Here is a 13,076-nt window from a genome sequence, read left to right as displayed (position 1 = left end):
ACTTTCACTCTCTACATTCCTGGAATGATCCTCGATACTCCAGGGGTTACAATCACTTTAACTCTCTACACCCCTGGAACCATCCTCGATACTCCAGGGGTTACAATCAGTTTAACTCTCTACACCCCTGGAAAGATCCTTGATACTCCAGGGGTTACAATCACTTTCACTCTCAGCACCCCTGGAACGATCCTCGATACTCCAGGGGTTACGATCACTTACACTCTCTACACTCCTGGAACGATCCTCGATACTCCAGGGGTTACGATCACTTTCACTCTCTACACCCCTGGAACGATCCTCGATACTCCAGGGGTTACGATCACTTTAACTCTCTACACCCCTGGAACGATCCTCGATACTCCAGGGGTTACGATCACTTTCACTCTCTACACCCCTGGAACGATCCTCGATACTCAGGGGTTACGATCACTTACACTCTCTACACTCCTGGAACCATCCTCGATACTCCAGGGGTTACAATCACTTTCACTCTCTACACTCCTGGAACGATCCTCGATACTCCAGGGGTTACAATCACTTTAACTCTCTACACCCCTGGAACCATCCTCGATACTCCAGGGGTTACAATCACTTACACTCTCAGCACCCCTGGAACGATCCTCGATACTCCAGGGATTACAATCACTTACACTCTCTACATTCCTGGAATCACTTTCATCCTCCTGAACGATACTCTGGGTTACAATCACTTTAACTCTCTACACCCCTGGAACCATCCTCGATACTCCAGGGGTTACAATCACTTTAACTCTCTACACCCCTGGAAAGATCCTCGATACTCCAGGGGTTACGATCACTTTCACTCTCAGCACCCCTGGAACGATCCTCGATACTCCAGGGGTTACGATCACTTTCACTCTCTACACCCCTGGAACGATCCTCGATACTCCAGGGGTTACGATCACTTTCACTCTCTACACCCCTGGAACGATCCTCGATACTCCAGGGGTTACGATCACTTTCACTCTCTACACCCCTGGAACGATCCTCGATACTCCAGGGGTTACGATCACTTTCACTCTCTACACCCCTGGAACGATCCTCGATACTCCAGGGGTTACAATCACTTTAACTCTCTACACCCCTGGAACGATCCTCGATACTCCAGGGGTTACAATCACTTTAACTCTCTACACCCCTGGAACGATCCTCGATACTCCAGGGGTTACGATCACTTTAACTCTCTACACCCCTGGAACGATCCTCGATACTCCAGGGGTTACGATCACTTTCACTCTCTACACCCCTGGAACCATCCTCGATACTCCAGGGGTTACGATCACTTTCACTCTCTACACCCCTGGAACGATCCTCGATACTCCAGGGGTTACGATCACTTTCACTCTCTACACCCCTGGAACCATCCTCGATACTCCAGGGGTTACAATCACTTTCACTCTCTACACTCCTGGAACGATCCTCGATACTCCAGGGGTTACAATCACCTTAACTCTCTACACCCCTGGAACCATCCTCGATACTCCAGGGGTTACAATCACTTTCACTCTCTACACCCCTGGAACCATCCTCGATACTCCAGGGGTTACAATCACTTTCACTCTCTACACCCCTGGAACCATCCTCGATACTCCAGGGGTTACAATCACTTTCACTCTCTACACCCCTGGAACCATCCTCGATACTCCAGGGGTTACAATCACTTTCACTCTCTACACTCCTGGAACGATCCTCGATACTCCAGGGGTTACAATCACTTTCACTCTCTACACCCCTGGAACGATCCTCGATACTCCAGGGGTTACAATCACTTTCACTCTCTACACCCCTGGAACGATCCTCGATACTCCAGGGGTTACGATCACTTTCACTCTCTACACCCCTGGAACGATCCTCGATACTCCAGGGGTTACGATCACTTTCACTCTCTACACCCCTGGAACGATCCTCGATACTCCAGGGGTTACGATCACTTTCACTCTCTACACCCCTGGAACGATCCTCGATACTCCAGGGGTTACGATCACTTTCACTCTCTACACCCCTGGAACGATCCTCGATACTCCAGGGGTTACAATCACTTTCACTCTCTACACCCCTGGAACGATCCTCGATACTCCAGGGGTTACAATCACTTACACTCTCTACACTCCTGGAACGATCCTCGATACTCCAGGGGTTACAATCACTTTAACTCTCTGCACCCCTGGAACCATCCTCGATACTCCAGGGGTTACGATCACTTTCACTCTCTACACTCCTGGAACCATCCTCGATACTCCAGGGGTTACAATTACTTTAACTCTCTACACCCCTGGAACCATCCTCGATACTCCAGGGGTTACGATCACTATCACTCTCTACATCCCTGGAACCATCCTCGATACTCCAGGGGTAACAATCACTATCACTCTCTATACCCCCGGTACCATCCTCGATACTCCAGGGGTAACAATCACTATCACTCTCTACACCCCTGGAACCATCCTCGATACTATAGGGGTTACGATCACTTTCACTCTCTACACCCCTGGAACGATCCTCGATACTCCAGGGGTTACGATCACTTTCACTCTCTACACCCCTGGAACGATCCTCGATACTCCAGGGGTTACGATCACTTTCACTCTCTGCATCCCAGGAACGATCCTAGATACTCCAGGGGTTACGATCACTTTAACTCTCTGCATCCCTGGAACGATCCTCGATACTCCAGGGGTTACGATCACTTTCACTCTCTACACCCCTGGAACGATCCTCGATACTCCAGGGGTTACAATCACTTTAACTCTCTGCATCCCAGGAACGATCCTCGATACTCCAGGGATTACAATCACTTTCACGCTCTACACTCCTGGAACCATCCTCGATACTCCAGGGGTTACAATCACTTTAACTCTCTACACCCCTGGAACCATCCTCGATACTCCAGGGGTTACAATCACTTTAACTCTCTACACCCCTGGAACCATCCTCGATACTCCAGGGGTTACGATCACTTTCACTCTCTGCATCCCTGGAACGATCCTCGATAATCCAGGGGTTACAATCACTTTAACTCTCTGCATCCCTGGAACGATCCTCAATAATCCAGGGGTTACAATCACTTTCACTCTCTGCACCCCTGGAACCACCCTCAATTCTCCAGTGGTGACAATCACTTTCACTCTCTTCACTCCAGCAAAAGCATATTTAACTGATTGGCTCCAGTAGCAAAAAAATTGACCAATCACAGGCTTATATTCTCCTTATGGTAATTATGGAGGAGCTACACCCCACTTCAAAGTCATTACAATATACGGTTATGCAACCTGGAGATTCAATTGATGTACATCAAAGGATCAAACTAGTCTTTTCGTCTTGTCCACAAGGTGTCGCAAAGGAAACCTTCAATTTTGCCATGACATGTTCCAGGTGTGCTGAGAGTAAAATTGATGGTATGGAGGATTGTTTTACTTATCGCATTTTTCTAGAGAAGGACCAAAAGTAATTAACTTACTTTAAACTGTGTTGTTTTCTAGAGCTGATGGTGGAGTTTGCAATAATGATTTCTTGATGCAGCTTATTTCCGACCTCACTGGCCAAGTTATTGATCGTGCCAAACAAAGAGCTGATATAACCAGTCTCGGTGCTGCCTTCTTAGCTGGTCTACATGCAGGTATGTATCATGCTGACTTTATATTTTCTTACCTGACAAATAGATTTGATTTTCAATGATCTGGCAAGATTATATGAATTATCTCCCTTGTGACTACCTTGGTAGATTTGATATTAGCAAAACAGGTAAATGGGAACAGAACTACAGGGACACAACTCTATCACAGGGACACAACTCTATCACAGGGAGACAACTCTATCACAGGGAGACAACTTTATCACAGGGAGACAACTCTATCACAGGGACACAACTCTATCACAGGGGGACAACTCTATCACAGGGGTACAACTCTATCACAGGGGGACAACTCTATAACAGGGGGACAACTCTATCATAGAGAGACAACTCTATCACAGGGACACAACTCTATCACAGGGACACAACTCTATCACAAGGGGACAACTCTATCACAGGGACACAACTCTATCACAGGGACACATCTCTATCACAGGGGGACAACTCTATCACAGGGACACAACTCTATCACTGGGACACAACTCTATCACAGGGACACAACTCTATCACAGGGGGACAACTCTATCACAGGGACACAACTCTATCACAGGGACACAACTCTATCACAGGGACACAACTCTATCACAGGGGGACAACTCTATCACAGGGAGACAACTCTATCACAGGGAGACAACTTTATCACAGGGAGACAACTCTATCACAGGGACACAACTCTATCACAGGGGGACAACTCTATCACAGGGACACAACTCTATCACAGGGGGACAACTCTATCACAGGGGGACAACTCTATCACAGGGGGACAACTCTATCACAGGGGGACAACTCTATCACAGGGACACAACTCTATCACAGGGACACAACTCTATCACAGGGGGACAACTCTATCACAGGGGGACAACTCTATCACAGGGGGACAACTCTATCACAGGGGGACAACTCTATCACAGGGACACAACTCTATCACAAGGGGACAACTCTATCACAGGGACACAACTCTATCACAGGGACACATCTCTATCACAGGGGGACAACTCTATCACAGGGAGACAACTCTATCACAGGGAGACAACTCTATCACAAGGAGACAACTCTATCACAGGGACACAACTCTATCACAAGGGGACAACTCTATCACAGGGAGAGAACTCAATCACAGGGAGACAACTCTATCACAAGGGGACAACTCTATCATAGGGAGACAACTCTATCACAGGGACACAACTCTATCACAGGGACACAACTCTATCACAGGGACACATCTCTACCACAGGGGGACAACTCTATCACAAGGGGACAACTCTATCACAGGGAGACAACTCTATCACAGGGGGACAACTCTATCACAGGGACACAACTCTATCACAGGGAGACAACTCTATCACAGGGAGACAACTCTATCACAGGGAGACAACTCTATCACATGGACACAACTCTATCACAGGGACACATCTCTATCACAGGGGGACAACTCTATCACAGGGAGACAACTCTATCACAGGGAGACAACTCTATCACAGGGAGACAACTCTATCACAGGGACACAACTCTATCACAGGGAGACAACTCTATCACAGGGACACAACTCTATCACAGGGACACATCTCTATCACAGGGGGACAACTCTATCACAAGGGGACAACTCTATCACAAGGGGACAACTCTATCACAGGGACACAACTCTATCACAGGGGGACAACTCTATCACAGGGACACAACTCTATCACAGGGACACATCTCTATCACAGGGGGACAACTCTATCACAGGGAGACAACTCTATCACAGGGGGACAACTCTATCACAGGGAGACAACTCTATCACAGGGACACAACTCTATCACAGGGACACAACTCTATCACAGGGACACATCTCTACCACAGGGGGACAACTCTATCACAAGGGGACAACTCTATCACAGGGAGACAACTCTATCACAGGGGGACAACTCTATCACAGGGACAGGTAGCAGTAAACAGTTAATTTGCATTTTTCCTGAAATTATTTGTCATGTTTGAGATATACAGGTATAGCAGATTGGTTATGAAAAATACATCATTACATGTATATATATTTATAAACTATATAACAATTACATTAACAGTAGAGAGATGAAATTTGTGTAAAAAAAAAATTTCCTCTGATTTCTGACATTTGATTGTCATGGTTACCTACTGAAAAAATGCTAAAAATGCAAAAATACTGCTAATTCCAACCCAACACTACAACTTTCTAGGAGAAATTTAATTCTAAACACCTATCTTACAATCAACAACACTGTCATGGTAACAAAGTACTTACATTTCAGCAAATTCCAACGCGGAAATTCTTCATAACATGACCACATGTGAACACTATGAAAATTTCACTTCCTGTAAAGCTAGTTTTTGGTGCGTAGACACAGATTCGAGACTGCCCAAATAGTAATCTCCAACACAAAGCTAAAATATTATCCTGAAAAAAATGAAACCCCACATTGTCCACTTTAACATGACAGGACCAATTTTAGCAAGGATTTTTTTTTTCATTTTTAATTAAAACCTTTATAATGGGGTAATCTAATGAGCAAAAAAATCACCCATGGCCACACCGAGAAACTGTGTACTGCTACCACACAACTCTATCACAGGGAGACAACTCTATCACAAGGAGACAACTCTATCACAGGGGGACAACTCTATCACAGGGACACAACTCTATCACAGGGAGACAACTCTATCACAGGGAGACAACTCTATCACAGGGAGACAACTCTATCACAGGGACACAACTCTATCACAGGGAGACAACTCTATCACAGGGACACAACTCTATCACAGGGACACATCTCTATCACAGGGGGACAACTCTATCACAAGGGGACAACTCTATCACAGGGACACAGCTCTATCACAGGGACACATCTCTATCACAGGGGGACAACTCTATCACAGGGAGACAACTCTATCACAGGGGGACAACTCTATCACAGGGAGACAACTCTATCACAGGGACACAACTCTATCACAGGGACACAACTCTATCATAGGGAGACAACTCTATCACAGGGGGACAACTCTATCACAGGGACACAACTCTATTACAGGGAGACAACTCTATCACAAGGAGACAACTCTATCACAGGGGGACAACTCTATCACAGGGACACAACTCTATTACAGGGAGACAACTCTATCACAGGGACACAACTCTATCACAGGGGGACAACTCTATCACAGGGACACAACTCTATTACAGGGAGACAACTCTATCACAGGGAGACAACTCTATCACAGGGGGACAACTCTATCACAGGGAGAGAACTCTCACAAGGGGACAACTCTATCACAGGGAACAACTCTATTACAGGGACACAACTCTATCACAGGGACACAACTCTATTACAGGGAGACAACTCTATCACAGGGAGACAACTCTATCGAAGGAAGACAACTCTATCACAGGGAGACAACTCTATCACAAGGGAGACAACTCTTTTACAGGCAGGCAGCTCTATTACAGGGACACAACTCTATCAAAGGGACACAACTCATACACAGTGACACAACACATACGCGGTGACACAACACTGATACAGTTCAAAGAGACACAAAATTTTTTGCAAAGACACAACTCTATCACAGGGACACAACCCCTACAAAGTTACACAATCCTATCAGTGGGTCACACAAAGGGACACAACTCCTACATGGTGAAATGGTTTACAGATATATCCAGATAACATGTTTGTAATTACTCATATTGAGTCCAGTTTTGATATCATTAATCCTATTATGTCACTTTCAGGAGTTTGGAAGAATAAAGAAGAGTTATGCAGTATACGGAAGTCAGAGCATTTATTCAAACCTGACACAAAAAGATGGCAAGAATACAAAGAAGTGTTCACAGACTGGGAAAGGGCTGTAACACGCTCTAGGGAGTGGTATACCCAAGACTGATAACTGTTGGTATACCCAAGACTGAGGAGTGTTGGTATACCCAAGACTGAGGAGTGTTGGTATACCCAGGACTGAAAAGTGGTATACCCAGGACTGAGGAGTGTTGGTATACCCAGGACTGAGGACTGTTGGTATACCCAGGACTGAAAAGTGGTATACCCAGGACTGACGAATGTTGGTATACCCAGGACTTAGGAGTGTTGGTATACCAAGGACTGAAGAGTGCTGGTATACCCAGGACTGAGGAGTTTTGGTATACCCAGGACTGAGGAGTGTTGGCATACCCAGGACTGAGGAGTGTTGGTATACCCAGGACTGAGAACTGTTGGTATACCCAGGACTGAGAAGTGGTATACCCAGGACTGACGAGTGTTGGTATACCCAGGACTTAGGAGTGTTGGTATACCAAGGACTTTGGAGTGTTGGCATACCAAGGACTGAAGAGTGCTGGTATACCCAGGACAGAGGAGTTCTGGTATACCCAGGACTGAGGAGTGTTGGTATACCCAGGACTGAGGAGTGTTGGTATACCCAGGACTGAGAAGTGTTGGTATACCCAGGACTAAAACTGTTGGTATACCCAGGACTGAGGAGTGTTGGTATACCAAGGACTGAGGACTGTTGGTATACCCAGGACTAAAACTGTTGGTATACCCAGGACTGAGGAGTGTTAGTATACCCAGGTTGAGGACTGTTGGTATACCCAGGACTAAAACTGTTGGTATACCCAGAACTGAGGACTGTTGGTATACCCAGAACTGAGGACTGTTGGTATACCCAGGACTAAAACTGTTGGTATACCCAGAACTGAGGACTGTTGGTATACCCAGAACTGAGGACTGTTAGTATACAGAGGACTGAGGAGTGTTGGTATACCAAGGACTGAAGAGTGCTGGTATACCCAGGACTGAGGAGTTTTGGTATACCCAGGACTGAGGAGTGTTGGTATACCCAGGACTGAGGAGTGTTGATATACCCAGGACTGAGGAGTGTTGATATACCCAGGACTGAGGAGTGTTGATATACCCAGGACTTAGGAGTGTTGATATACCCAGGACTGAGGAGTGTTGATATACCCAGGACTGAGGAGTGTTGATATACCCAGGACTTAGGAGTGTTGATATACCCAGGACTGAGGAGTGTTGATATACCCAGGACTGAGGAGTGTTGGTATACCCAGGACCAAAACTGTTGACATGCCCTGAGAAGTGGTATTTATAGCACTGATGACCTGTGAATCACTCTAAGGAGTGATTTACCCATGATGGTGACCTGTGACTTACTCTTAGGAGTGGTATACACAGTAATGATTAGCTGTGTAACAAGTACATATAGTATACAAGGAGCTGAATATGAACATTTTATAAACTGATGTATGAAAGGGATAAGGGAAATGTGTGATACAGAATGAATACAAGCTGTTTTATACTTTATGTTAATTACCATCCTCAGTAAGCCCACTGTCGCCCTTGTCACCCCCTGGTACAAGTTATGGAATAATTGTTCCATGAACAACACTTTGTGGGTAAGACAAGAAGAAACTATTTTGATCGTTTGATGAACATCAATCAAATCTCGAGGTTACATAAGCCATGGAGTATTGAGGATGGTAAATTAGATGGTTGTCAATTTCATGTAAGAGATTAACTAGATGTGTAGGAGAGAACGCTAGGAAAGAATGATAGAAATATGCTGTTATTGTAATGTTAATGCAATTTCAGCTCTGTTATTGTAATGTTAATGCAATTTCAGCTCTGTTATTGTAATGTTAATGCAATTTCAGCTCTGTTATTGTAATGTTAATGCAATTTCAGCTCTGTTATTGTAATGTTAATGCAATTTCAGCTCTGTATCCTGTTTATTTTACTGCCTGGTGTATTACTTTTTATATGAGAGGTGTACTCAGGAAATATGTTGTAATTTGCTCTCATAATGTGTGTAATTTTTACATGTATACTGTAGAGTACCAGGTATTTTGATATGACACTTGCTATTTTAAATTGTCTACAGTTCTTTGTGTGTTCATGGTACTAAGAGCTATGCATGATTATTGATATGTTAAAAAATTTGGTTGAAAAAGAAGCTATCTGGTACAGGTTTTGTATATATTTTTGCTTTTAGGGAATGGCAAGATTGATTTCAGGTGTCTGTTCATGTTCATGAAAACATTCCATTGTTGTCTGGTATATATGTACAGTGTATTTATACATGCATGTAATGGTAGCAGATTTTTTTCAACTTAATGGGAGGTCCTTTTGAAGAATTTTTTATTCTTTAGATTGAAATCAAAATCAATACATGTGTTTACATGATAAAGATGCCGTTATTTTTTCACACAAATCAATATCTATTCTGATATAGATATGTTAATTACTACCAGTGACAGATTGGATCGTAGGCTTTAATGGACATCCCTGCAAGTGTACAGAAATGTAGTTTATTGTTTTTTTTCAATCAACAAAGATGAATTCATACATGTTTTATTCATGTTAAATTGCTTTTTGATAAAAACAAAGATGAAATTGCCTTCTACTCTCTACAAGGTCATGAAAGAGAGATGTCTGTGATTCTCTGTCAGTTCAGTAGAGAAGTCTGTGATTCTCTGTCAGTTCAGTAGAGATGTCTGTGATTCTCTGTCAGTTCAGTAGAGATGTCTGTGATTCTCTGTCAGTTCAGTAGAGATGTCTGTGATTCTCTGTCAGTTCAGTAGAGATGTCCGTGATTCTCTGTCAGTTCGGTAGAGATGTCCGTGATTCTCTGTCAGTTCAGTAGAGATGTCTGTGATTCTCTGTCAGTTCAGTAGAGATGTCTGTGATTCTCTGTCAGTTCGGTAGAGATGTCTGTGATTCTCTGTCAGTTCAGTAGAGATGTCTGTGATTCTCTGTCAGTTCAGTAGAGATGTCTGTGATTCTCTGTCAGTTCAGTAGAGATGTCTGTGATTCTCTGTCAGTTCAGTAGAGATGTCTGTGATTCTCTGTCAGTTCAGTAGAGATGTCTGTGATTCTCTGTCAGTTCAGTAGAGATGTCAGTGATTCTCTGTCAGTTCAGTTGAGATGTCTGTGATTCTCTGTCAGTTCAGTAGAGATGTCTGTGATTCTCTGTCAGTTCAGTAGAGATGTCTGTGATTCTCTGTCAGTTCAGTAGAGATGTCTGTGATTCTCTGTCAGTTCAGTAGAGATGTCTGTGATTCTCTGTCAGTTCAGTAGAGATGTCTGTGATTCTCTGTCAGTTCAGTAGAGATGTCTGTGATTCTCTGTCAGTGCAGTAGAGATGTCTGTGACAGCTTTTCCTGTTAAGCCTGACTTAATAGTGCCTTACATTTTTGATAAACCATGTGATATATTTGTACCAGAGCCTTATTAAATGTTAAGAAGTGACACCATAAGCCTTCCTTTGCTACCTAATAAAAACATTTTACAAAGAAAATACTTGATGTGCTATATTTTTTTTTATGAAACATCAAAAGCCTTGATAAATTTGACCACCAATGTGTAACATTATTTTTTGATGAAAGGGTTACATATGTCCAGATATTATTATATGTTGCCTTAGAGATAAAAAATTGTTATTTTGTTGTTATATATGAAAATATGAAATATATAATTTGATTAGTTCCCACCAGGAACTAGGTTGTACTATAACATTATGTCAGTTTTTTCTTCTGTCCTTCCAACCTTTTTCTGCCTTTTCCTGGCACTATCATCTACACAAGTCATCACAAAAACTTACTTCTTGTGTCATGTATCAAAAGCATGTCACTTTGACCTATGATTTGACCTTTGACCTACATCAAAGATAAAGTTTTGTTTATGTCTTATTTTCCACACTATGTTTTGCCTATCAAATATAGGTCACTCTGACCTACATCAAAAAAATGTCTGGTACCTATCTCCTACACAACAAGTCATGTAAACTTAACTCTTTAGATATGTGTTCACCAAGGAAAGGCAGTGTGTCCAGATATGTGTTCACCAAGGAAAGGCAGTGTGTCCAGATATGTGTTCACTAAGGTAAGGCAGTGTGTCCAGATATGTGTTCACTAAGGTAAGGCAGTGTGTCCCGTATCAGAATTAGGAATTGTGGCCTACATTTTGATTGTGACCTACATCAAAGAAAATGTTCGTTAAGACTCCAACACTACATGTCATTTGAACTTCCTGGTATGGGTTTACTAAGGTTATTACTCGTTGTTTATTGATGCCTTTATGGATTAAACTAAGAGATATTTATCTTCTCTAGTCATAAAGTTCTTATTTGGATAAACTCATCTGTTTGAATATTTATCACATAGTCCCACACCGAGTACTAGGGGGAATATAGTCCCACACCGAGTACTAGGGGGAATATAGTCCCACACCAAGTACTAGGGGGAATATAGTCCCACACCGAGTACTAGGGTTACTGTAGTCTCACAACGAGAACTAGGGGGAATAAAGTCCCGCACAGAGAACAAGGGGGAATATAGTCCCACACCGAGTACTAGGGGGAATATAGTCCCACACCGAGTACTAGGGTAACTGTAGTCTCACAACGAGAACTAGGGGGAATAAAGTCCCGCACAGAGAACAACGGGGAATATAGTCCCACACCGAGTACTAGGGGGAATATAGTCCCACACCGAGTACTAGGGTTACTGTAGTCTCACAACGAGAACTAGGGGGAATATAGTCCCACACCAAGTACTAGGGGGAATATAGTCCCACACTGAGTACTAGGGTTACTGTAGTCCCACACCGAGTACTAGGGGGAATATAGTCCCACACCGAGTACTAGGGGGAATATAGTCCCACACCGAGAACTAGGGGGAAAATAGTCCCATCGAGAACTAGGGGGAATATAGTCCTACACCAAGACTTAGGGGGAATATAGTCCCACACCAAGAACTAGGGGGAATATAGTCCCACAACGAGTAGTAGGGGGAATATAGTCCCACACCGAGAACTAGGGGGAATATAGTCCCACACCGAGAACTAGGGGAAATATAATCCCACACCAAGAACTAGGGGGAATATAGTCCCTCACCAAGAACTAGGGGGAATATAGTCCCACACCAAGAACTAGGGGGAATATAGTCCCACACCGAGTCCAACACTAAGGGGAATTGATGATGTAGCTAATCAGGACAAAATTTTAAAGATCTCTGCCCTGAAGTTCCCAGTACCCATTAAACATGATATGTGAATTTGTTTTATTAACCATGACTCTGACAAGTAACATATGTATTTATATGTTACATGTGTATTTATATGTTACATGCGTATTTATATGTTACATGTGTATTTATATGTTACATGTGTATTTATAAGTTACATGTGTATTTATAAGTTACATGTTTATTTATTTGTTACATGTGTATTTATAAGTTACATGTGTATTTATAAGTTACATGTGTATTTATAAGTTACATGTGTATTTATAAGTTACACATGTATTTATAAGTTACATGTGTATTTATAAGTTACACGTGTATTTATAAGTTACACGTGTATTTATATGTTACATGTGTATTTATAAGTTACACGTG

The 13,076-nt window shown here is 43.1% G+C and overlaps 1 protein-coding gene across 1 annotated transcript in view; it reads left to right on the top strand.

The window, feature by feature from the left end:
* LOC132552069 (putative glycerol kinase 5) overlaps positions 1–7,552 on the top strand; it is a 35,322-nt gene extending 27,770 nt beyond the window's left edge. Inside the window, exons 16-17 of the mRNA XM_060216211.1 lie at positions 3,504–3,640; positions 7,401–7,552. Coding sequence (XP_060072194.1) covers positions 3,504–3,640; positions 7,401–7,552 — 289 coding nt within the window. The remainder of the gene's footprint in view (positions 1–3,503; positions 3,641–7,400) is intronic.
* The last annotated feature ends 5,524 nt before the right edge of the window (positions 7,553–13,076 follow it).

Source organism: Ylistrum balloti, unplaced genomic scaffold (genome assembly GCF_031769215.1).
Source record: "Ylistrum balloti isolate Yb309-2 unplaced genomic scaffold, AGI_CSIRO_Ybal_v1 Utg370234, whole genome shotgun sequence".
Taxonomy (NCBI): Eukaryota; Metazoa; Mollusca; class Bivalvia; order Pectinida; family Pectinidae; genus Ylistrum; species Ylistrum balloti.
Note: the sequence above shows the minus strand (reverse complement) of the source record. Positions and strands in the feature narration are given on the sequence as shown.